The sequence below is a fragment of the Amia ocellicauda genome, chromosome 16, assembly GCF_036373705.1.
Source record: "Amia ocellicauda isolate fAmiCal2 chromosome 16, fAmiCal2.hap1, whole genome shotgun sequence".
Taxonomy (NCBI): Eukaryota; Metazoa; Chordata; class Actinopteri; order Amiiformes; family Amiidae; genus Amia; species Amia ocellicauda.
In genome coordinates this window covers 13,330,596-13,357,073 of record NC_089865.1, presented here as the reverse complement: position 1 = coordinate 13,357,073, position 26,478 = coordinate 13,330,596, and the positions used below count along the sequence as shown (strand labels likewise).

Below are 26,478 nucleotides of genomic sequence, written 5' to 3'. Positions count from 1 at the left end.
AAGACCCCACCAGGTACCACTCATCTCCACTACAAATAGGAAAAAGAGGCTACAATTTGCACAAGCTCACCAAAATTGGACAGTTGAAGACTGGAAACATGTTGCCTGGTCTGATGAGTCTCGATTTCTGTTGAGACATTCAGATGGTAGAGTCAGAATTTGGCGTAAACAGAATGAGAACATGGATCCATCATGCCTTGTTACCACTGTGCAGGCTGGTGGTGGTGGTGTAATGGTGTGGGGGATGTTTTCTTGGCACACTTTAGGCCCCTTAGTGCCAATTGGGCATCGTTTAAATGCCACGGCCTACCTGAGCATTGTTTCTGACCATGTCCATCCCTTTATGACCACCATGTACCCATCCTCTGATGGCTACTTCCAGCAGGATAATGCACCATGTCACAAAGGTCGAATCATTTCAAATTGGTTTCTTGAACATGACAATGAGTTCACTGTACTAAACTGGCCCCCACAGTCACCAGATCTCAACCCAATAGAGCATCTTTGGGATGTGGTGGAACGGGAGCTTCGTGCCCTGGATGTGCATCCCACAAATCTCCAGCAACTGCAAGATGCTATCCTATCAATATGGGCCAACATTTCTAAAGAATGCTTTCAGCACCTTGTTGAATCAATGCCACGTAGAATTAAGGCAGTTCTGAAGGAAAAGGGGGGTCAAACACAGTATTAGTATGGTGTTCCTAATAATCCATTAGGTGAGTGTATTATTCAATTTCTAATTATTGATTCTATACTTTTTGCAGTGCAGTTGCAGTTAAATCTTTTTAGCTTGGAACAAACAAAGCTTCAAGTAGATTTTATTTAGATATTTCAAACCTTTAAAGAATAAAACAAGAGTAAATCCAAAGCAGTGTTAATACTTAACCTGGAAATTACAGTCATGAGACACCAATGGAAATTAAATGTAAGTAGACTAAGGGCTGAGAACACGAGAACACACATTTATTTATTTACTCTAGATTTGTGGGTTTGTAGAACAGTCTGCCAAGCCACAATTTAAAAAGATTCACTGGAGGTCTTTCAGAACCAGATTGATGAGGGTCTTGTTCCTGTTAGATACAGGCGAGTGGACAAACATCCTGTTTGTACCCTTTCCTATTTTTAATTTTAACTGGTTTACATACCGAACACAAATAGTCCCTCTCTGCTCTGACTTAAATGTGGCAGTATGACTCTATTAATGTTTACATATCTAATTGCAGCGATCAAGACAATCTTGTGTTTATTTAACAGAGATTAAAAACACTATCTAATACTGAAATATGGAATAATTGTACAATAAATAAAATGTTATCTCTCTTCAATCTGGATAAGTAATTATGTTTATGTCAGTAAAACATATTTTTTTTAAAGTTATAAAATAATAATACAAAATCTTACCAAGTGTCTTTCTGTTTTATTGTGTATAGTATTTTACATTTACATATAAAAACAATTCAAATTTTTAATACTTGTGATACCAAGTGTCTGCAGTTATAACACTTTAATTGTAAAAAAGTTGTTGTCTGCAGATTGGGGCACTAAGCTGCCATCTAGAGTTTGGCACTCTAACATTACCTCCCATAATGCAATTTGACTGGAAATAATTTCAAACAAGCATGTGTGTTCCGCTGTAATAGTAATATAGCCCATAACCAATGCTCCATTTAGCAATAGACTTGAATGAGATCATTTCAAAATATCTTCCTAAAATTATAGACTTGGAGTAGTCACTGAGGAAGTGCTGGGGGAAGTGTTATTTCTTTCACCCTGTCTGTGGTGCAGCTGGCAAATGAGAGAAAGGATCAACCAAATCTGCATATCATCTTGGGTTAAGCATACTACAGTGGAAATACCTTCTGGTTGGATATCTGAAGAATTGTCTCAGTCATGTGTCATGTATTTTTAGCATCTCTAATTAAGTAATACTAGAGAGGCTACATTGATGTGGAAGAATGGAAGCAATGTTCTTGCTGTATTAAACACATTAGACACAATATATCAGTAGTCTTGCAGCTTTGAGACTGGAAATAAATTATTTTTTTCAAGGCACAGTCATGTGTTACTATATCTTGAAAGCAGGCATTTAGCGGTGATCTGCTTTTTAAGTCTAATTACAGTACAGCCTTCTGTGCCTTAACTTCCCATGATCATCCACTGAGCTGTTCTCGGTCTAGGATAATAAAGCCAGTGGCATGCTCATCATCTCCAACAAGCCGTTAATAACTGGTTTACTCCTCGTGTCCTGATGAAACTTTCAGTGGACTGCAAAATATTCATTAGTTAACTTAAGATGTGGGAACCGCACCCTTCCTTTAGCCTACCTTAAGCTCTCCAAAGACAGCACCCTATTAATGATAGACTATTTAGTTAAGTTGTTTTGCAGAGCTTTAATGGTTGTCGATTAGCATTGGAAAGCTGTACCTAAATGAATATGACTTGATTTTACAGAACTTAAAAAGCCAATCCATAAAAAACACAGTCAACTAATTCCTATTCCCTAAAGTAGTCACTCTCTATTAAAGGCAATTTAAAAGTGATTTACCATATGATCTATTCTAAGACTCTCCAGACTTTATCTGCATTAGAGCTTTGCTTGTTCTACCAAGAACAGTTCACGAAAGCATTGCATTTGTTCTGATTACCACCACTAAGTGTCGCTAAGGAACAAGTACATGCAGTGGCCTCCATATTTATTCACACACTTCATAAAGTGTCACTTTGAACAAATTTTGACAAGAAAATGCGGGTGTGAATTTTTCTATATGATACAATCAATGTAAAGAACTGTATTGTCTATCATTACTGTATACATCAATATGATATTCATTAAGATGTAATGTTGAACCAAACCAAAGGACTTGGGAAGTTGTAGTAGAAAGACATACAGAGGCTATAACTGTAAAATACTGTATTGACCTGTTTGTATAACAGAGAGGAGGCTGCACACTATACTAGTATATGCGTGTTAATAGGATAGAGATAGGAGAATGCTCAGTTGAACTGAAAGTGAATTGAGAAAAAGACCAAAGATTTACACATAACATAACTGACAGGATGGATGCAAATAGTGGCAGATATTTGTAAATGCATGAACCCAGCAATCACTATTTTCTGAATACACTTTGGTTATAACATAGAGCAGAGGTTTCTTATAGCCTTATAATATGGAGGGTTGGCATTTTGACCCCCGTTCAATCCTCACATTAACGAGACTCTACAAAACGTAATATGTCTATGGCTAACTTCATCTAAAAATGTAAACCTTCCTAATACTAACTTTAGGCAATAATCTAAAGTTATATCTATCCTAGCTCTATGGTTAGGTTTTACAATAATCTTAATCCAAACCCAGCCCCTGCCATTGGTTGAAGTTGAGCCCAAGCTGCACCTAAATATTCAACAGGAATGCCAGTTAAAATGTAACCTTACACTGATGGAAGTTCAAGTTCACTTAAAACACTAAATCAAATGTTTGCCCGGCCCAGACCTGGACTTTAGTTTGAACTCCATCAGCGTCCCAAGAGACCCACAGACACATGTTTAGTAAAAAGGAACTGGATAGAATATGAAACTACAACATAAATGTAACTCTAACATACAACCTCCTCTTAAATTGTAACCCAAAGCCAACCAAAACACTGAAAATACAACCAACATTTAAACCGTTCATTATTACAACACAAACACACCTTGGGGCTGCAACCCACTCAGATTCTCAGAGCTACCCTTGACGTGGACTTGCAGAAAACGGTGGCGTTAATAATCTAATTTAATCTACTTGTGCAGTAAAAATACAACAAGAAAGAGTGATTTTGTCACATTGAATTTGATTTTTTTACACGTCCCATCCACAACACGTCCCTGTACTGTATTATATTAATAGTACAGTATTGCCGTGTGAAGCAGAAGGGGAGGATCCGTCCGCAGTCACTCTGAACGTCCTTGACTGGCTGCCGCAGCAGTAGTGGGCCGGGCGAGTGAGGTGCGGGGGTTTTCCGTACATTTTCACAAGATCAGAGGCAAATATTCCCAACAGTGAGACAGTTCCGACCTGGTGCGTTTATTATCAGTCCTATTAGTCTGAGCAAGAATATTGACATTTTGGATAGTGGGCGTTTTAGCAACGAATTAAGGGATTATAACTCAGCACAATGATGGACATCGAGTTGAGGAAAATGCACCAGAGTCAACAGGTAAGCAGCTACATTGCTTTCATCAGCACTGCCTGGAGTGGAAACCTTACTGTGGGCTTAGCAGGAAATAACTTAGTTTGACAGGGCTCAGTTATTTGTGTTATTGTTTCCAGCTCAGCTGCTTGTGTTTTATATAGAGAACATGCTGTAAGTGTTGTTATGGTGTCTCTGGACAGTGAGATGTACATACATAGTCATATATTTATACTGGATACCCCTGGAAGAGTTGTTTTAGTGGTATAACGTGAAAACTCGTTACTTTTATGGCCATTAGTCAGTGACGCAACAGTGCACGACATTTCATTCCAGAATGTAAGATTGTTATTCCAGAATGCCGGATTCTGCTCACGCTGGAATCACTCCTCGGTGCCGTGAAGTGCAGGCGTCACGATTTCCGATTCTGCGCTTGTCACGCATTCACAGAGAAATTCTGCGAAGTCATCCAAGGCAGCCCGGTTCGTCTATCCGAATCAGAGCGACGTGGGCCCCAGAGCTATATCAAATTCCAACTTCATGAAACAAAAGACATATATTTTTTCCCCCTTCGCTAAGCCCGGCAACAGAAAGTTTTCTCTTGGTTTGAACTCCCCCCCCCCCAGCAGTTTTTCATAGACTGCCTGTCTGTTTTGTGGCGTGTCGAGTCCCCCCTGACGCCGTTAGGTCCCCCATAGCGTGTGACTGCTGTAAAGATGGTATCGCTTCGCTGTGCAGCTGATTACACAACCGAGGGCGGCACTGTAGTAACCAGGAATGTAGTGTTGTCTTTTGCCATTATATATCTTACCACAGCATGTATGCATAGAATACACACGTTCATAAGCGACGTTTTCATGACCGTTCAGCCATGGATTAAACCTAACTTCATTTCTCCAGTTTGATTGGCCGAGCCGGTGCTTTGCGTAATTCCCTTTAAAATGAAGGATGTGAAAGCGCATCGGTATATTTCCACTTAGGGCGGCATTCATTGTACGAGGGCTCGTCCGTACAGGTGAAAGTTGATATGAGCTGCTGACGCAATGGCGTGAACTTGAAGTGCAATCAGGAAAGACGGGTTCAGGCTGTGCGGTCGTCTGAGTTCATGTTTCATCCGCACACACTTACCTGGACGCATGAACTCTGCCTTAGTCGCTGCCCAGGGACGGGTGTCCTTCTTGTTCACCTTTAACTCATTTCATTGATGTGACCTGGTGTGTGCAGGAGGGATGGCTCATTGATCAGTTCTGTATGGCGTGCATAGGTGTAGATTAATAGTCCAGGATTGCATTACATTTATGGGGGAAGTGGAGATGTTTAAATAACATATTTATGGCTGCCAATGTGATGTCATGAAGACTTAGGCTGGGCATAGAGAACATGCATGTATACTTCATATTGATTTGAAACTGACTTTAAAAATATATATAGCTGCTGACCTATCTTCTTTTTGGAGAATGAGAAAAGCGTTCACACTGGTGAGTTTGAATGTGTGTTTGTTTGTATCAAGAGCTGGTAATTATTTAGAAATGAAACACTTTGGATATATTTGGATCTAAGCACACCTTTAAAGATCTCAACTGAATTATTCCAAAAGTTTGGGCCATAAACAGATGATATTAACCTACAGATTCACAATGTTCTAACTTAAACCCTGGCTTTTAAAGGTCAAATGGCAAAGAATTTTAAAAATGTCTTGATATTTTGTCTGTTTTTACTTATCTATATCTAAAGGCATGACATCCTCTCCTGGAGCGTTAAATATAGGCGCTGTGTGTATCAATTGTAATTCACCATGGATAAGGGCATCTTAGAAATATAATAATAATATATCATTTGGTTTCCACTGCCTTGTGTGTTAGTGGTATATTTGTTGGCCACAGTCATACTTTTTTAACTCAAACCTGCTGCCCACATTTCAAGAAAGTTTGTTTCATTTTCCTTTGACCTTCAAACAATAAGTCAAACACAAGGTAGGCCTAAATCCAAGTGATTTGTGTGTTGTTTTAAGTACACATACATATGATATGCATGGTAAACTACTTGATAATTCCGTTATGTATGCTTGTAGAGTATGGTTTTGCATGCATTTACTTGTGAATGATTAGCTTTTAGGGTTTAGCATTTATTTCCCATGAGCATTATGTGTGCAGTCAGCCTCTGATCGTGATGCAATAGGTATAAAGGAGTGGTGTCAGTTATTGATAAGGAATGCTTTCAGAAGTGGTACTGAAATAAAGGAACAAGCTAAATTGTGAAAGTCCAGCTTTGCTGTATCTTTCTTGTCAAAAATAGCGCTTGCTTTGACGTTTACAAAACAGCTACACATACAACATAAGAAACAATGCAATGCGCAGGTTTATTTTGTTAAACCGATTGCCTTGTTTTTATGTAAGGCAGATGTCTAAGTGTGAGTAGCTATATACAAATACTGTTATTTTCTCAAATTGCTCTGGAACCTCAGAATATCAGTTTCAGCCACGTACCAAAGTCAGGTCTCTTCGCAGTGTGATGCACACCTCTCTGTGTGACCAGCTTTAGGTAGATTTTAAAATGTGGAATTCAGATCATTTATCAGCCATATTCATGAGGTTGGAAGAGAAACAATCGTTCGTTTTGTTGACAGTAATAGGAAATATTTGCTCCGTACTTCCCAGTTATAGAGATTTCCCAGATACAAAATCAGATATTGGATCTATTATATGCATTTTTAAATAACTTCCTCATCAATCATTTTTCTTTGTATTTTTAAAGATGAAATATACACGTAGGTATCTCAGAATGACTGGAATTAAGGGAGTGAAGAATGAAATGAAGTCCATGTTACTCCCTAGCTCGACACACTAGTATATGTGTATAAAACTGGGGTGTATTTTGTTCCTCTACTATGAAAACTAAAGGAAAAGACCTCATGGTCACACAAGTATAATCACAATCAAATGTTTATAACAAGAAACCTGGAGTTTTCTAGATGTATTTGATTTATAATGATGGTTAAGGTAAAAATGTAATGCATATATGTGGTGATTGTGAGACTGATAAGTGATACTTGTCTGAATATAAATTAAGATTTGTAGGGAATTTAACTTTAATTAAAATTAATATTATTTCTTGACTAGGTTGACTTTCTAAATTAATAAAACACTCCTCACGATTTGTTCAGGACCATTTAATATAAATATAGATAGCCAAGGAGGCTGTTTGCTTGTCAAATAATGAAAGTTCAATCTTCAAACACAAATAAATTAAAGCAACTCACCAGTAAAGTTTACATTTGAAGGAGTGCTCTTACATCATCTACAGTACTTTGCCTCTGCTGTAATGACCTCTGGAGTGTAAGATGGGGGGACTTGAGGGAGGTTCACTCGAGCACAATTCTGTGTAAGATCAACGGCAAAGAATTCAGAACTTTATTGAAATTTGGGCCCCTAGTAACAAATATTTTACCAGAAATTAATTATTGACATACACTTATAACATGGGTATTTGTACCTTTGCTTACTGTCATGCTTAAACCTGGACTTCAGAAAACTGTATCCGTTTAATTTCCAATATTTCATGTCACCGATGTTGCTGAGAAAGGAAGATAGAGAGTAACATTTTTGTGTAGGAGAGATTTTGTGCCTGAGCCCTTAAAGTGTCAAAATCGTATATTGCTGAGTGGTACGCTCAAAGTCAGACTGGTAAATAAAAGCATGGCATAAATTCCCATTCAACAGAACATTAAAAACTTTTCACTGACCCTTAACAAGTAGTACATTATTGAATATGTTTATACAGAGTACACTTGTAAACTTTTAACTACTTTGATGTTGAAACATGTTTTCAAACTTCAAACATTAAGGACGTGCTGTCTGTAATACTTGGCATCTATTTTGTCACGATAGTCAGATTAAGTTAATGTTCAAACCATGCCCATTTAGGAAGAGATTTGCCTGGGCTTGTTCAGAATTAAATTGAACATGGTGTTCAGAGTGTCAATTACACTCTGATAAACTATATTTGGTATAGCTTAGTATATTATAATACAGTATAGTATTCACATTTAAGATATGCCAGTAAGAAAATTAAATACAGAAAAGTAAAGTGTACAGTTATACAACCAGTTTACCCTAAATGTTTATGACTCTATTCTACATCTCTCTGTTTTGCCACCAATAAATGATTATCACAAGTAAAAAGACCCTTAAAATGCTCATTAGTGAGGGGCATCTCCAGTCTTCTACTTTTTGGAAAATAGTTTCTGATGTATACCAGATAATTACATGACACCTGTGAGATGTAGGTTTGCATTTTTTCAATAAATCATCCAAAACTGAACATTAGAACAAGCTACCGCCAAACCTTTGATCATAAGCCATCTGCCAAAATAATATATAACATAAACCTAATATTTATCACCAGTCAGACCACATGCACAAGACATGTTTTACGTCCTACAAGTATCATGTTTTCAGTTTTATAAAGCAATTGAAGACGTGTAGATATTACACACAGAGTCCCTGGACATATCCATAAACACATTCTAATCTGGATCTAGAACATAGATTACACATTTGGCCTTTGATTAGAATCATTAAGACAACATACCAATATTCTTACAGACAGTGCACTGCCATTTCTTAATGGAAATACTTGTACAGTATTTAAATACTATAGACCCATTTACTGTAATAAAGGTTATGGAAACAGTAGTGGTTCATCCTCCACTATAAGGTTGATTCATTGAAGCTGTCAGGAATATATATTAAAAACAAATCTGCATTTTTGGGTGGAGATGGTTTTGAAGCCTCATCAGTAGGCTTCTGTAGGGAACAATTGCACATTGTTATGGGCGCTCTGATGAAATATGAAAAAGACCAATGCAGGCTATATACAAGGGTGATAGGTTGTGAGATTGTACAGCTGAATCTTTTGAAAATGAAAAACAAAACATTTTTTTGGTTACTATCAATAAATGGTTACCCCACACATCTATTGAGAATAATAGTCTACAACTACATATACAATTAATCTATTGCTGTTGTATTGCATTTAAACTCTTTAATTTATCTTCAAACACTGTTGGAGTCACATGCCTGACTTTACTGTTCAGAACAACTGCTGTCCCGTCCCCCCACCACCTCTGCCATCTTCCTCACAGATGTTTCTGGGTTTGCTTCCCTCCAGCAATGCCTACAGAATATCTTATTCCTCATGCCTGAGAACATTCACCATATTGACTCACATCTGCCCACCATCAGTGATCATATAGCCAGTTGGATTGTGTTTTGGAAATTTCCCCTGAAGACAAACATGTTGACTGCAAAAACATCTACCTTGGAGCTGTAAGGTTTTAAAACCGGGAACACACTTCTGCATGTCATTAATACAAATAATGAACATTTTTAAGTAACCGTGAAGGCAGCTGTGCTATTGTATTAACAAGAAAAGGGAAAATATGTATGATATCAGTATGAAATCAGTTGGTCTGCCTTTCCTCCCCCACATTTTATCATCCGTAGCTATTTGTAATTGCAACCTGTTGAACATGTTATAGAACTTTAATGCAGTGATGGTTGATGTAAACTGATGTTTCTAGGTGCATCACAGCATAACGCATTGTAAACCAGAGTACTGTCCTGTCAAAACCAGATTAAACTAGATCAAAGCAGGAGTTCTGCGTGCGATGTTCTGTTTCGGCAGAGAATCTGTATATAGTTTTTTTTCCTGGATTGCCACGTCCTTTGCTTTGTCTGCACAGTTTATAACATGTGCTATGTAATGTAACAGAGAGTCTTCGTTTACCGTTTTTTAATATGACTGATTTTTTAAAACGACCCTGTGAGGTGCTGGGCTTGCATCTAGCTTTGTTCTGTAAAACCACTTTTTGAGAGCATGTATTGCATTAACTAGGCTTAACTATTGTTAAACATTCATGGATATAAAGAATAATAAACAGCTTTGTGGATGCTCAAGCTCTTTCGTGATGCAGTAATATGAGTCCTGCATCTCAGGGAGTTGAGATCATGCGCTTAAAAATGGGTGGCTGAGGTAGATGTGTCTGTCCGGTAAGACATAGCAATTTATGTTCATTTGAAACAAGAAAGGACTTGCAGAAGGTGCAGAAGTATTATTATAGTATTCAAGATTTAAAGTGATGTAATATTTTGGACAAAAACATGTTCTCTGTGACGAGGGGCTAGGTACAGTAAATAGAGGATGTATAATTGTCGTCGATTGTTTTTCATGTCCCCAACTACTCTAAAGCAAGAAGTTACTTTTTAACTGAAACAATACCATGTATTTACCTGATATATTAAGGGAAAGGGAGTACTCTTCCATTTTATGTTTTTCCCTGTTTAATGAAAGGGCTTCTCTAGGACCAATTCCAGTCAAGTGATGTATGGCATTCAAATGAGGAAGTAAAAGTCTTTTATTTTTTCCCCAGACAAAAAAATCACATGCCTAGCAGCTTCCTTGTGATTCAATCTGTGGGTTTTATGGGCGCATACAGGGCCATTATGAAATATTCTCTATTGTAAACAAGGTCCCCTGACAAGGACTGGAAAAGCCTTAGGGATTGGCAATGCCCTGTTTATCACTGGCTATATCAAACCCAACATGCCCTTCGAATCACATCTCTATAAACAACTTTGGAACCTAAAATCGTTGTTGTATACAGTAAGCCATAAACAGGACACTGTTAGTGTATTGTCACAACATGGCTGACTCATTTCTGTACAGTATTCAAGACAGAAAATTGAGAAAAATTAACTGTCAATTAGCTGTTATGAAGTACAGCTGGATGAATGACATACATGACCTCATGCTTTCTTTTTTTAATATTTGTTTAAAATAATATAAATATATTTAATATTGTTTAAGCTCAAATTGAAGGAGTTTAATGAAAAACATTCCACTGAATTAGGATTTTTCTTTATATTGTGTGCTGCTCACAGTAGGAGAATAGAAATATGAGTCTGTATATATGTTAATCAAAGCCAGTTCGGGCCCTGTATGAAAAAACTAATGACAAAACATAAAGACACAAGGGAGAACGTAATTTTCCAGTAAGTGTTTACCAGGCTGGTGTCTCTTCCTTGTTGCGTGTTGCACGTACACACTAGACCTGTTGTGATCTGATGCCAGTTACACATTTAAGACCAAACATTTGGACTGGTGTCAGTTTACGGAAAAGATTACCATGCAGGAAGCAGACGACAGCACCACAATAGAGATTATTTTTGTTCTTCAAAATCCGTTAAGGATTGAACTATAGTTATCAACAGGTTTAAATCCCAAGGCTATAAAAAGCATAATGTTATACCTCAATAGATAGTCACAGGCAGGTAAGGTAATTAATATTCCGATATGTATATGTAGTTAAAGCTTTCAGATGAAACACTGCTCATTTGTCTACCTGCGGGAAAAGGACATTCATCCTGGGCTGTTTTAGGACTGGCCCTGCCCCTGCTGCTCTGTGATTGGAGTGAAATTCAAGCCCACAACAGGATTACAGTCTAGTCTAACTAGCTTGGAAACTCAAGATTTCAAGCAGCAGTTTCTGTATGTGGCTGAATTGTAGCTTAAATCTATACCTGCTTTGTTGTTACTGGCTACTAAAGGACATGTAAAAAAATGAAGGAGGAAGAACAGATTTATTACAAAATGCCGGTCTTGTAAGTGTTGAGTTCTCTTGATATGTAGTGTATGTCATGAATGATCCCATTTTGATGTTTGAGGGAAGGAAAGCAGGTGGGCTTAATCAATTCTAGTGTATGATGTTTTCTTCTGTTTGAGATACATGTATATATAATTTACTTCACTGTTGTGCACTTTAAAACAATTTGGTTTCATTTGAAATGTTGCTTTTACTTTGTTTACTTTATTGACATAAATGTCTGTCTTTTTTTGTGCTTGGAATTTGATCTTCGTGCATAAGGAACAAAAAAGCAGAAATGCATCTATTATTCATGCTGCGGCTTCTACATTTCAGTCACCTCGTAGTAGCATTGCAGGGTGGAGAAGTCAGGGCAGGGGCGTCCTGTGGGAACAGGGTGTATCTCCCTGGATCTGTGCAGAGCAGGTTGATCCTGGCTGGCTGCTGTGTTGTTACTTATACACCTAAAGCCTGTATTATTGGTCTCATCTTACCGGTATATTGTATTCTGTGTTTTGACAGGATATGGATTTGATCGACATCCTGTGGAGGCAGGACATAGACCTCGGTGCTGGCCGCGAGGTTTTCGATTACAGCTACAGACAGAAGGAGTTCGAGCTCCAGAAGCAGAGGAAGCTCGAGGAGGAGAAGCGGGAGCAGCTCCAGAAGGAGAGGGAGAAAGCGCTGCTCGCTCAGCTGCAGCTAGATGAAGAGACTGGAGAGTTTGTTCCCCGGCTGCCGCAGAGCGCTGAACCAGAAACGAGTGCTGCACCCACGGAGGCCCCTCAGGTACACGGCTGTCACTGCCATCAGGGCAGAGACGTTCACCTACCTGATTGCTGCAGTTAATTTGGACGGTAACTAGGTAACTGCAATACCCATTATCATGAGGTTAAAACAGGTGGCTGAGCAGTCCGTATTTAAGGGCTTAACTCCTCTGAATCCTATGCAAAATGCCCTCTGCTTTGGCAAATCCGAATCTATAAGACCAGAGATGTGAAATGTACTTTGAAATATACAGCCTCACTCTGCACATTTTGAAGATTTTTTATTTATTTTTAATTGGCAGAACACAAAAAGATGCGTGCATTGACATTTCTTTCCTGATTTTCAGGATGTCATCACCTCAGAAGAGGATGGAGAGGCCCTTTCCTTTGACGAATGCATGCAGTTGCTTCTTGGAGAGTCGTTCCCATTGGTAGACGACCTCGAGGTAAGAAAACGCATTTTATGACCGCTGTTTGATTTAAAGCATAAAACCTTGATTTTCGTAGACAAGGCATAGTTTATTTCTGTAATCTCTCAGGTTCTCAGGTGCTTATTTGCCTTGTAGTCGAGTTGTTTTTTTTCTTTTATGGTATCACTCTGTTCTCTCTCTGTTTTAGACTTCATCTCCCTCTCTGGAGCCATCCGTCTCCCTTGCCGCAGTAAACAGCCCAGTCTTAATGGCTCCCCACCAGCCTCCGCAAGTTCAGCATTCCCTGCTCCCCACTTCACTGCCGGATCAGAAAACCGCACAAGACTTAGAACAAGCCTGGCAGGAGTTGCTTTCCATCCCAGAGCTGCAGGTAACTACAATAGACAAATTCATACTCTGCAATAGGAAGAGATTCTGAAAGTAACAAACACCCAAAGAATTCAGCTTTGGCATAAGCCAGCTATTCAGAGGACAAGCACACCTTTGTTCTATAGATATTAAATGGACAGCAGACAGCAGATGCACACCAGTAATTCGTCTGCTATCAAATGACCAGTTTGGATTTGTTAGCTGTACAGCAAGATCGCATAGAGCTCCTGAGGCAGAGCCGGGGTGAAAGGGTCTCGTCTCCCTAACACAATTTTCTGTTAATTGACAAAGGACTGTCGGCTTTTGCCAGATCACATAACTGTCCGAGTTGGGAATTATATATTTTTATTTTTATTAAGTGTGAAGCTTTATTTGAAAATAAAACCTAGTCGAGAGCCATGGGAATTCCCAACACGTGGTGTTTCTGCTTTGTTAATAGCTTTTAAACTGTATATTTCAATTCCTTTTTCTTGTAAGTGGCTCTCATCTATTTTACTTTACATTAACCGCTATAATGGAGGTAGTTGTCCCATTTAAATTGTTTTAAATTATATTGTTAGCATCACAAAATAGTATTTTAAAGAATGTGAATCATTGATAATAGATCACATACTTTTCACTTGGTTTTCAGTTTGTTCTGTACCAAGAGTGCCTAAAGGTTATTGAAAGTGCTGTATTAATTTTACTTTCCAATTTCGGTTTCCCAGCAGTGCCTAAACATGCAAATGGAAGACATGACAGATTTGACTAGTTACACAACCACAGAAAAGCCTCCGGAGATGCAGACTGCCGACTTCAACTACTACATGCCTAACCCCACTGAGGTTGTGGCAAACACACCAGATCCAGTCTGTCCTTCAGCATTTCTCAGCCCCTTTGAAGGCAGCTACCCCAGTATTGTTCCTCCAGAGAATCTCAATCAGATGACTTTGAATGTTTCAGATCTCAATGCAACCTTCGGTGCTAATACCTTTTGTGATATGTTTTACCCTGACCTCATTAATACAAAAGTAAACAGTGACCTTACACCAGAAAGCAATGCAAACAGCCCATCAGTTGAACTACAGAGTGAGCCACCAATAAAACCAGTGGAAATCCAAGAATTTACTATGGGGGACAGTTTTGAGAGTGACAAGTCTCAGAATATGGCTGAATTTCATGATTCTGACTCCGGGCTTTCAATGGATGCAAGTCCCAGCACAGCCTCACCGGAGAAGTCTGCCTATGGTGACGCATCCTTTGGATTTAGTGACTCGGACCTTGATGAGATAGACAGCAATCCTGGGAGTGCCACACCCGAATACAAAGAGATGTTCCCGATGTTGTACCACATGGATGGGTACCAAGCATCACCTTCTTCCACTTCACAGTCCGGCGACTCGTTTGGCCTGAAGATAAACATGCAGAACAATGAGCTGCCAGCAAGCCCTGGTCACAACAAGGCACCCTTTACCAAAGATAAGCACAAAAGCCGCGCGGAGTCTCGTCTCTCACGAGATGAGCAGCGGGCAAAGGCACTTCAGATACCTTTCTCGGTCGACAAGATTATTAACCTTCCTGTGGACGACTTCAATGAAATGATGTCCAAGCACCAGCTCGGCGAAGCACAGCTGGCTCTGATCCGGGACATCCGCAGACGGGGCAAGAACAAGGTGGCGGCCCAGAACTGCCGGAAGCGCAAGATGGAGAACATTGTGGGCTTGGAGTATGACCTGGACTCGCTGAAGGAGGAGAAAGAGAGGCTGCTGAAAGAGAAGGGCGAGAATGACAAGAACCTTCGGGAGATGAAGCAGCAGCTTAACAGCCTTTACCTGGAAGTGTTCAGCATGTTGCGCGATGAGGATGGCAAGCCCTACTCGCCCAGCGAATACTCCCTGCAGCAGACGTCCGATGGCAATGTGTTCCTTGTTCCCAGAAGCAAAAAGACAGTTCTGAAGAACAAAGCGAATTAGTGCTTCTCCGCTTACACAGACTTTTTTTTCTACTGCATCACCATAATATATCTGTACCAATTTTGCTCTTAAGAATACTATGCAAGAGAAACAATATCCTTTTTTAGCCGTTATATTGCTTTAAGACAACCATAACATCAGAATTAACATACTCCTTGCATACTGTATATTAGTATGTTGATGTCTTAATTTTATCTACTCCAGATTATTCTTTTGTACTGTTAAGTTTTATTTTCTAATATTGCTTCCCGATATGTTTTGTAAATACATTTCTATCTTATTTGCTGTTGAATTATATAAAAAGATTTATATCACATTTTAGTATGCTAATTATTATGTTGTGTCTTTGTTGCAAATCATTGTGTAACTTTTAAATTTTATCTTTTATAAACGATTGATTAACTGTATAATTGGAAGTTTTTTCTTATGACTTCTTTCTTGTGCTTTATACAAAAATAAACTATTAATTTAGTGTAAACATTAGATTTGCGTTGCTTTTTTTTGCGTAAAAAGAACCTAAACACTGCCCTCTCAACCAAGGCTAGTCTGTTGTGCACATTTTCTTCCAAAATATCTAGAATCAATGTTATGGTTGAGTTCCTCAACAGAGCGTGGAGAAGCTCAGACATCTGATGTCATGGAGGTGAAACTCACACTTGAACAATGGCTTTTGCAAATTGGGATTTAAACTGTAGAGCAGACTAAACTACACTATACTAAACTACAGTGGTTTAGAAAGTTAAAATCAATAAGGTATTTATCTAGGAACATTAGCAGATGTAAATGCATTAATTTACTGAAAATGAGCCTCGTACAGCACATTTACGTGATTAATGTCAGCACCACAGATGGTTGTAGGAGTCAGGGAGCACACCTGCTTACAGGCTATTTATACTGACTAAGATTAAGAAACACTGTAAAACCTACTCAGACACATCTGTAATGAATTCCAAAGTAAATGTAAAATGAAGTCGTGTAACCATTAAGAGTCGAGATAATTAGCCTTGATGGATGTAAATGTGTGTGTAAACAAAACATACTGGGCCTTACCCCTCTCTGAACGCAATTTCTCTGATGTTTTGCTGTGGCTCACATGGCTTCTGTTTTGTGAGGGAGCAGGAATTAGCCATTAGTTTGTAAGAGTTACCCTTCCCCAACCTCAGCAGAATAGCATTCTTTCAGCTTTAGACCTGTCTTAACACTGATTGTGTATTACGTGTGACTCTAAAACAGGGTTTCCCATCTCCAGTATTTGGGAACCCTTAAGTGGCCATTCAGTTTCCCCAGCAGCACCAAAAACATTTATATTTAAACCACTTTATAATTTGTGGAATCAGTTTAATCAAAAAATAAAAATAATCTGGGGTGTTGCATATACAGTGTGAAGCAGATTCTTTTAACAAATTATAACGATTACCTGCAGTTTAGATCCAACACCCGGACCCTACTCTGAAAAGCTGGTAAAAATATCCTTTTTAAAGAGAAGCTAGGGGACTTATTCTTGCGTTGTGTATGTGGAATCAAGGTGGTAAAATGTATCAGTTACTAATATTAGTATGCGTTAATAAGAGAATCCACACTTACCTGTAATATATAATTGAATGCCCTACTAAGTATACTATCCACACCCTGTTTTGAAATACCTTTGTCTACATAGTACATACCTTGCCATTGTACACCAAGACTGTTGGGCCTCAGGCATTACTGCCTTTTCAGAATCGCTTCCGGTATGAACTTCACCCTGTACAACCTATATTACAGGAAAGTCAACATGTACACAGCCACTCCCCTTAGAACACACACGGAACATTCTCACAACGTTCTCGTTCAAATGCACGTGATGTACCTACCTATTTTGTGTTATTTTTCACACACCAATGCCATAGTAAAAAAAGAGATGTTTGTATAATCTACCAATTCCTCCTCCAAGATCATTTTTGCCTAATATGTCATTTTCCAAAATTGTTTATTTATGCATTTAAAACATGGACCAGCACAAAAACGCAAGGAAAAAATAGAGAGAAAGAGACAGGCGAGAAAATGCTAATACAGCAAGGGATTCACAGCTTTGATGCTTATGTGCTGGTGATTATTTTCAGTTATTACAAAGTGTTAAACCAACAAGAACTAAGAAGTAAGTGGTCATTGATTTTCATCACTTGAAGGACAAAGCTGAAGGGTGAAGACTGAAGGGTGACAGCTTTATCATTCTCGATCTTTTTGAAGTTGCATTCAGTTGAATCTATAGTAAGAACTGAATATTTCTATCAATAAAAAACTTATACCCAGATTTGTTGAGAAAGTTGACACAGGTTTACAACAGTTATATTTGCAGCAAACAGATTTCTTTTGAAAAAACACAGGAATGCAAACTTAAGAGAATTGTATTTTATTGAACAGACTTAGACAAATATATTTGATGTTATTTGATATTATGTACTGCGAATATTTATGTTCCAAGATCTTAAGGAGCATCTAATGAGCCTTTACAAACAATTCCTGTTTTAAAACTGATGCTCATCATGTTTTATTCCCTCAATTACAAAAGTTGGTTTTCCAAAATGAAAATCTGAAATTAATTCAGAATGAGATATAAAAATAATGGATATTGTGACAGCCAAGTCAATGTGTATTAAAATATTTTAATAAAGTGTAAGTCTCTATAAAAATGTGATATAAAAACAAAATGTATAATAAGTGAATACTGTGAAATACCTCAGATGCAAGATATCTGGCGGTGTATGATCTTTGATTCACAGCTCTGAGATAGAAATTGATTAATCAAAAGCTGACAAAAGTAAAAGATTTGGAATTCCAGGCAGGCAAAGAGTAATGAAGTAATGCTAAGTCAGACCTACAAATACTTTTATTGTACCCCCACTGTATAATACTATCTTGTATGTTTAGCTATTACAATTACAGTAACAATTTCAGTATATCAAATTAAATCCCAAAACTACTTCATCATACTGTGAAGAAAGTAATATGTTAAAAAAAATCTTTAAAAGAAAAATAATTATACTACTCAAACAGATTCCAGTTAATCTTATTGTTAGACTTAATACTTAGAAGATTGTTTTTACTAAGAAATCTGCAATCACAAATTTCAAAAATGTACACAGTACTAATTGAAAACAAAATATAATACACAGTATTGAACATCCTACTTCCTGTAAAGCTGCATAGGCAAATATAACTTTGGTGTGAATTTAATCCTTTTTTGGCTTTTTGAAATGATGCCAACGATGAATAAGACAGTTAAATAAAGTGTTTTGCATCAGATCAAAATTAAACTCACAATGTAATAATGTTTAAGGCTAAGGCTAGACATTTACTAATTTCACTTGGTCAATAAAAACAGAAAACATAAAAAGACAAAATGATGATACATTTTACCTGAAAACATGTCAAACTCAGGACATGCATCACTTAATTGCAGTTAATGGAATGCAATAAAGTTAAAATAAATTTCTACATTGCTGCATACAATTTAAGATTCTCCTAGTAACAGTATGTTCTGAACTGAAAACACCCAGAGCCTCTAAACCCCAGTGTCTTCATAAGGTGGCCCAGTAATCCCTGCAAAAAACCCCTCAGATGGCAACTGTTTCTCACAGGGAAAGAGTGTTTTTCCAGATGGCTATAGACTCCACTCATAGTACTTACATCTTGGAATTCATGCAAAGACTGAAAGAAGCGTCTTCTGAGTTTATCTAGACACTGACCTGGTGACACTAGCTCCTGATATTATTTTTCTCAGTTGCTCAGTTCAACTATGGATACATGAAATTGATTTCTGCTCGGTCTCGTAAGGAAACCTCGGCAAGTTTAAAAAAACCCGGTAAGTTTAAAAAACAAAATCCTTAGCCTTACCCATCCAGAACCTTCGATGTTTACTTGTCATTAAAGATTTTCACTCGTAAAGAAGACAGCTGCAATTCCAATCTGTAAATCAAGCAAAGTGGTTACTCTTACCTTGTCCTAAGTTATTGCTCCATCTTCTTTATTTCATGATCTGTTTTGAAAAAGCCAACCTTGTACTCACTCCCCTTCCTTTCAGGTCTGACAGCTAGACCTATCGTGCCTTTTCTCTGTCAACTGAAGTAGCTATGACTCAAGAAGACTCCAATTGTCGTGGGACTCTTGCTAGCCTTTCTTCGAAACCGTCAGCTGTTCTTGGGAAGATAAAGCTAGCCTCGGGAAAGACGCTCACTAGCGGCATAGTTATCGCATGCTTTCCTCGACGATGTAGCTCTTGTTGCTGCCTTGTCTTTGTGTAACATTATGCTGACTGGTCCACACTGCCCAGGTCGAAGAAGTCCTGTCTTAAGTCATCTGTTTTTCATCCACAATTTCCTAATGAGGCCCAACTGCAGTCTGTAGTGGTTTTATTTATCCTGCATTTTATAGTCTGCCACTTGGTGATTTCAAAGCACCAGTCTAGAGCTAGCAGTAGCTTCACGCCATGAGGGATGAAAATAAATACAAAAAACACTCTTTGTTTTTGCTGGAGACATTCGTAAGAGCTAGCTTTGACAAAATGGGTGAAAAAAAACAGCATGGCAACTTACAAACATCATCTCCAACTTGTTGCTTTTCTGAACCAATGATGCACTATACTTCATCACACTTTGCTAGACCACTTTATTCAATCTCACTCCTCAAAATATGTTTTAACAATCTAGAATTCTTTCTATTTATACATGTTTTAAAATATGGAGCTGTATAAAACACAACTGCTACTGCTCCTCTTTCGCTGCAATTCTAGTTACACTAATAAAAAAGGATCATACAGTAGATTTAAAATTAAATTCATATTGAAACACAAACTGTTCACCAAATGACTTATTTTGTTTTACAGCAATACCTTGCAGCTCATCACAGGGTCTGCTTCTTCTTGTTTCTATGTAACCCATTTAAGGCTCTATAGAAACAAAAAGATCATCCTCACGCATAACTGGTAACAATCTCCAGTTAGGATAACTTACATCTCATTGGAAAAACTGACTACAAAAGTTCAGTTAAAAAGGGTTCCTTGTTTTTATTCCTGATACCACTACCACAGTTTACATGGGCATTAGAGTTGCAAAACAAAACATAAAATCAAATAAAAATCTAGCAACAGGTAAGACCTCAGGAATGTACATCTAACAGACACTGTTTCTTTAGTCAGTAGCTACACTCTTGCACTCTGTAGCTAGTGGATACAGTCCTCAATGAGAAAAGTTCTCCTGTTTAAGCTGCGGTAACTTTTCTGACTAGGGGTCCTGGCTCCTTCTGATGCAGACTTTACAGTTCCTCTAATGCACTTGGACGACTGTCTCAAAGTAACCTGCAGCTTTCCTGACCAATCCTTGCTCATCTCCTCTCCTGCTAAGAACTGTAGCCTGTTGAATGGATACAGGATAAGACAATTATTATTCTAAGTTCACAATATGTATTCTATATAACAGAGCTGTAAGGAGTGCAACTTACCATATCTACACAAACTTAATATCTCCGTGAACCGTATCCACCCCCACTGCCACCTCCTGAGCCGTAGCCACCTGAGATAGATAGAAATTGTGATTTTATCAATCCACTCAAAAAGGAAAGCTTAAGCCACACTGATATCAACCCTATCCTTCCTAAAGTGAAGAGGTATATTTACCACCGTAGGGTCCACCTGCATTCCTCCCACCAAAACTGCTTCCCTTCATGGGACCATAATTTGACTGCTGTCCACTGTAGCTCCCAAAGTCATTGTAGTTTCCACCCCCTCCGAAGTTTCCTGCGTAAAACATGGAGAAAGGTTTGTGTGATCATTATTGTTTTGATTATTACAGGTCACATATTCATTTATTTGATTACTTTTATTTTTGAACCCTAGTAAATCAGCAAATAACTATTACAGGTTACACGCCATGAGCCACAAGAGTTTAAAGTTCACCTCCAAAGTTTCCTCCATCGTTGTAATTATCGTATCCTCCAAACCCTCCTCCTTGGTTGCCGTAACCTGGACCTCCTCCTCCATACCCCCCACGCCCTCCTCCGTAGCCAGGGCCTCCATAGTTTCCGCCTGTCAAAGAAAACCAACTTCCTCTGAGTTGGAAGAAGTAATCTAAGCAAAACCCAACATACCTCTTACCTCTAACAAGAAACATTTCAAGAAAACATAGGTCCACAGATGAAGGATGGAGTGAAAGCGGACAGACGCTTTATTTTTTGCCTGACTCAAAAACAGATACCTTAGTATTTCAAACACACATACCATCTCCACCAAATCCATTGTACCCTCCACCATCCCCGCCATAGCCTCCTCTGCCTCCCCCATATCCTCCTGCAAAATGATAGTTCAATGAAGGCCATAACACTTGTATCATTGTAAGTAAAAACTCTATTTTCCTAACTTTACCCTTACCAGAAAAGTTACCACCTCTGCCGTAGTTGCCACCAAAATTTCCTCCCCTGCCCATGAAATTTCCAGACCCTCCCCGACCTAGGAACACAGCACAACATTATCATTGTTAATGGTAATTACAGTCCCTTTAAAATACATCTGAATAAAAACCAAAATAAGAAACCAACCGACAAAACAAAACAGGCACTTTTTAAATAAAATCATTATCCCATCTACCAACTTTCCTTGTATATGAACTTATTTTCTGAATACAAAAATATGTAATAATCTAATATCTAAACCACTGTTTTAAGTAAATACTGTATTACATTAAACCAAGTCAGAAAAGTCCTCTTAATTCCACTTACTTCTCTGATTGGCAGCGGCCTGCATTTCCTGTTTTGAGAGTGCTTTCCTGACTTCACAATTATGGGAATTTATTGTGTGATATTTCTGAGCTGAAAATAAAACACGTAGGATTAGAAAGGAAAAACGTGTCATGTGAATCAAATACCAAATACAACATGAAACATTCTGGCACTAAATGCACACTGTCAGAGACACTCGAGTATTGTTGACGAGGGTGGCAATTTGAATCATTAGTGGTGAGTGTTGCGTCATGCTTTTGCCACATGTACAACTTTTCATTCAGAGCTCTGAGGTTGTTGTTTTTTTCCTTTGCGACAAGCTAGGCTTAGTGGCACAGAATAGGCCCTGCATCGATTATAAAAATCACTTCACTTCAGTCCCGATTGTATTATGTACCCACCGACAATTTTATCAACCGTGTCATGATCGTCAAAGGTTACAAAGCAAAATCCCCTTTTCTTTCCAGTCTGCCGTTCTTCCATTACTTCAATACTTTCAATCTTTCCATAAGTTTCAAAATACTCTCTCAGGTGGTATTCTTCTGTGTCCTCTTTTATCCCGCCGACAAAGATTTTCTTGACTGTCAAATGGGCGCCTGGTTTTGATGAATCCTGCAAAGGGGCCACAAACACTTAACACCTTAATCCTTCCAAAAACAACTCTGTAACCAGTAGAGTAAACCACCTCTAATCATAAAAGTCTTACTTCTCTGGACACAGCCCTTTTTGGCTCCACGACGCGACCATCGACCTTGTGTGGGCGGGCAGACATGGCGGCGTCCACCTCTTCCACACAGGAGTACGTGACGAAACCAAACCCTCGAGAACGCTTGTTTGCTGGATCTCGCATGACCTGTGAAAGGTTCAAATGTAAAATCATTATCATGGGACTCCAGCTCCTGGTTCAAACTTGGTGAAGCAGCAGTGATGATTTAGACCTCGATGCTTTGGGTACATATCACTAAGACAAGCAATACAACTTTACACTTTCCTTCAGCTTACAGAAAACTGTAAGAGACTTAGCTTAAGGCATTTCCTACAATTAAAACGGCTGTAAAATCACCTCTTCTTCTTTGGTATTTTAATTCATGTAAATGGAGAGAGAGGGGAAAAAAATAAGCTTACCACACAATCTGTGAGCTTCCCCCATTGTTCGAAATGTGCCCTCAAGCTCTCATCCGTGGTTTCAAAACTCAGCCCCCCGATGAACAACTTCCTCAGCTGCTCTGGCTCCTTGGTATCGTGGCCCTGTTGCAATCATTTAGCAAATGAGCAATGAGGTCAGTGATGTGGAAGCTGTAGGCGTGCAAATGCAGAAGATTAAGACTGGGCTAGACTGCTATTATTAAAATGGAAAAAACATTTTGTATGGATTTCACAAAAATAATATAAAACTAAACAAAACAAAGGTCAGTGGTGCACTCTGTACCACTTTAATTCACTTGAGCTTATCTGTATTAATTTTAGGGGCCTCAAGGCAGCATTCAATTACATGAATGAAGAATACAGCGCTTAGTAAAAGAGCACGGTTAACATGCATGGTAACAATCACTGTTATTATACATTAAAAACTGGCAAACACTTTAGGATCATTCAAGGTCAACCCAAAAATGATTTTGCTTATTTTTGTGGTGTACTGGAAGATACAGGTTGGATACTAAACCAGGACCAATACTGTAGTTCAATTATTAATATTTATGGAGATAAATGCCCATTTGGTATTGGGCTGGAGAAGTAGAACAAAATGGTCTAATGTCAAAATAATTGTGGGGAATCAAGAAATTATACATAGAATATCAGGAACTCTGTTAATGCTTCTATACAGTAAGCCAGTTAGTAGGCTATCACACCCTTATTATTTCTGTATTGCCAGGGGCCTTCAAATTTAAAACATAATTGTCAAACTCCTGTGAAGTGCTTGTTCCTACAAATGGTTTATTTGTGTTCATAATTTGATTGACTTTTTGTATGCAACACTGTACTGGTCTACTTACTTTACTGTCTGATTTATCAACTCCAGAAACACGTTTCTGGATTCAAGTGTCAAAAACTTAGAATGACTGAAACCCCTTGTGGTCAGAGGGGTTAAAACTCAATAAAATAACAACACAAATAACCATCTATAACAATACACAAACAACAATAATCTACTAAAGTACACATAAAGATTAATACATGGCATACAATTTACTGATTCCCCAAACACCAGCATACATTGTGCTTTCTAAGTTCCCCTGAACTTGTTTTGAACTGTTTTGAACTGAATGCGTTAGCTCTATTGTTAGGAACTTTACGTATGACTCAAAGTTTAAGTCATGATCCTATAAATAAAATGTACTGTATATTTTAAATTCAAATTCTACAAACACATAAATGTTAATTTCTATATCATACATTCCCATCACTGTTTAATATATTTTATAAATAGGTTGTTCAGTTAGTTTTAATGTTTGTCATACTTTTTGTTTAACATTCTTACTGTTACTGTTACTGTTAGAAAATACAACCCCATCCCCCCCTTTTTTATGGCATTTATCATTTGCTTTACTGCTTTCAAACATAAATTGAAAATGTTAAATTAAGAAGCTTTTAACACTGGAAAATAACAATTACCAGGGTGAAAATAAGTCTTCATATTGTAAAGCAGTTAGAGCCATTCCAGATTTTCCAACCTACTGGCTCCTCTGTATCAGCTAATATAGTAACAGGTGCTGTAAATGTGCTGCTTGTTTCCTTATTTGGAGAAAAAAGGGACACAAGTACATATGTTGAGTTAAAATTATATATGAAAATGCTTTTCTGATTCATCATTGTGATTTGAAGGCATACAGCTTGAAACAAGGGAAATGAATCCAACTGTTATGCAATGAGAATCTTTCTTCTTCTTCTTATACTTTAAACCTAACCAATGTCCTTTCTATAACACAAAATAGATGTATTGAAGCATTCCAAAATGTGTATTTCAAAACAGTTAGAGCAAAGGCTGTAAAAGAGGAGCTAAATGCCTTTCATTTCTGACGTCTGGCAGGAATTAGCCTACAGTGACCAATGAAAACATCTGAGCAACAACAGACACATACTAAAGCAACACAGCTCTGCACCGACTCGGCTCAATACAGCTAGAGACTGGAGAATGCGCTTAGCTTGATTCCAGATGTGCGCCTTACACATCTGGTTAAAAAAACAAACAAAAAAAAACAGCAATCGTCCTCCACCGACCCTGTCCAACACAAAGTGCACAGACAGCAACACAGCATCATCCTAGACAATTCCGTGGAAAGAAAAGCTTCCTACGCCATTTTAGCTCCCATTCCGGCTATTCCTCCATATTGTGCATGCTGTGTATGAAGACCAGCCAGTGCAACCAAGCTGCAAACATTACACATATAATTCATCTCTTTTTGTCTTTTTTTGTGTGTAACACAGTATTTATTACCGTGTTACAAACTACACGCACGATTACAAATGCACGGTTTGCAAACATAACACGTAGTCTAGAACCAACACACTTTGATAGAAAATGAAAAAACAAGCGATGCATAATAAGAACAACTAATAATACGGATGTTATAGTTAATAAGAACACAAGCAAGAATATTACTGAATCCCCAGGCATTGTGGGTGGCGGACCCCTATATTTACACAGCACGCTGCGGGTCCTGCCCGCTCATGCAAAACGATACCAACCTGCGTACACAATATACGAGTACATATTGGTATTTAAATGATATATCACCTCCATTTTGCAGCGGACTCGTTTCTTCTCGCGTCTGGACGGAAGAAGGAAGTGGCTCCTGCCGTGACGTAACGGCGGAGGTGAGGCAGCTGTTCCGCCGCCGCTCGGTCCTACAGCTGTGCTCGCACGACAACAACAGCTGTATTGATCATATCTCATCATATTTCAAGGTAATATTGTGAGTCACCACGCATTTAATGTTTGAAACAAGTTATCATGTACGCCATTGGTTTATTATTCCACAGCTACACCGTACAAACGTTGGATTGATCTATAGCAGAGCCTCTATTAATATGTATATTGACTGTGAGAAGTTGACTATGAAGTCATTGTGTGGGATTTCTTTCGTTTTTTGGGTACCCGGCCATTGTATTTGTGACTTCAGAAAGTCAGAGCGGTAGATGCACGCTTGTCTTACTGAACAGAAAAACCAAAGCACTTCAATTCAAAACACAAAGTGTGTGTAAGTTGAAGGTGATTCAGTAGGATTGCACAGTATTTTCAGTTCCGACGCTGCAGACGATAGCTTGAGTATATGGATAATGTGTGAATTTATAATTTCATTTAAAACATTGAAGTCTACATAAAATATATCTAAATTAAATAATAAAAACTGCACTTAAAATACAAATAGAAAGCATCTTGTATTACAATTTAGGATTACC

General features: G+C 38.2%; 2 protein-coding genes across 7 annotated transcripts; one reads left to right on the top strand and one right to left on the bottom strand.

Moving 5' to 3' along the window:
* Positions 1-3,989: 3,989 nt before the first annotated feature.
* nfe2l2a (nfe2 like bZIP transcription factor 2a) lies at positions 3,990-15,808 on the top strand. 3 transcript variants are annotated; one of them, XM_066688339.1, is made up of 5 exons: positions 3,990-4,196; positions 12,334-12,600; positions 12,926-13,024; positions 13,197-13,379; positions 14,086-15,808. In XM_066688339.1, the coding sequence occupies exons 1-5, from the start codon at positions 4,155-4,157 to the stop codon at positions 15,328-15,330; spliced, it is 1,836 nt and encodes a 611-aa protein (XP_066544436.1). In that variant the 5' UTR covers positions 3,990-4,154; the 3' UTR covers positions 15,331-15,808. The 3 variants fall into 3 exon arrangements, with proteins under 3 accessions (XP_066544436.1, XP_066544437.1, XP_066544438.1); XM_066688340.1 differs by lacking the exon at positions 3,990-4,196 and adding an exon at positions 5,065-5,647; XM_066688341.1 differs by lacking the exon at positions 3,990-4,196 and adding an exon at positions 11,687-11,830.
* A 1,895-nt stretch (positions 15,809-17,703) lies between these two features.
* hnrnpa3 (heterogeneous nuclear ribonucleoprotein A3) lies at positions 17,704-25,922 on the bottom strand. 4 transcript variants are annotated; one of them, XM_066688345.1, is made up of 12 exons: positions 25,814-25,847; positions 24,691-24,810; positions 23,203-23,325; positions 22,784-22,930; positions 22,479-22,689; positions 22,078-22,167; positions 21,731-21,808; positions 21,581-21,649; positions 21,260-21,388; positions 20,981-21,100; positions 20,806-20,876; positions 17,704-20,717 (listed from the first exon to the last, which is right to left on the bottom strand). In XM_066688345.1, exons 4-11 carry the CDS (start codon positions 22,925-22,927, stop codon positions 20,821-20,823), a joined length of 897 nt encoding a protein of 298 aa, XP_066544442.1. In that variant the 5' UTR covers positions 22,928-22,930; positions 23,203-23,325; positions 24,691-24,810; positions 25,814-25,847; the 3' UTR covers positions 17,704-20,717; positions 20,806-20,820. The 4 variants fall into 4 exon arrangements, with proteins under 4 accessions (XP_066544442.1, XP_066544440.1, XP_066544439.1 ...); XM_066688343.1 differs by lacking the exon at positions 24,691-24,810 and having other exon boundaries at positions 17,704-19,275; positions 25,814-25,922; XM_066688342.1 differs by lacking the exon at positions 24,691-24,810 and having other exon boundaries at positions 25,814-25,921.
* Between the last annotated feature and the right edge of the window lie 556 nt (positions 25,923-26,478).

Bases quoted from the DNA above. Each gene is read 5' to 3' on its own strand.
- nfe2l2a (XM_066688339.1), top strand. From the start codon at position 4,155: ATGATGGACATCGAGTTGAGGAAAATGCACCAGAGTCAACAG. The intron at 12,601-12,925 runs GTACACGGCTGT...CCTGATTTTCAG, and splicing joins CACCCACGGAGGCCCCTCAG to GATGTCATCACCTCAGAAGA. The intron at 13,025-13,196 runs GTAAGAAAACGC...TCTCTGTTTTAG, and splicing joins CATTGGTAGACGACCTCGAG to ACTTCATCTCCCTCTCTGGA.
- hnrnpa3 (XM_066688343.1), bottom strand. The intron at 22,168-22,478 runs GTGGGTACATAA...TTTTATTTTCAG, and splicing joins CACGGTTGATAAAATTGTCG to CTCAGAAATATCACACAATA. The intron at 20,877-20,980 runs GTAAATATACCT...TATCTATCTCAG, and splicing joins TGCAGGTGGACCCTACGGTG to GTGGCTACGGCTCAGGAGGT.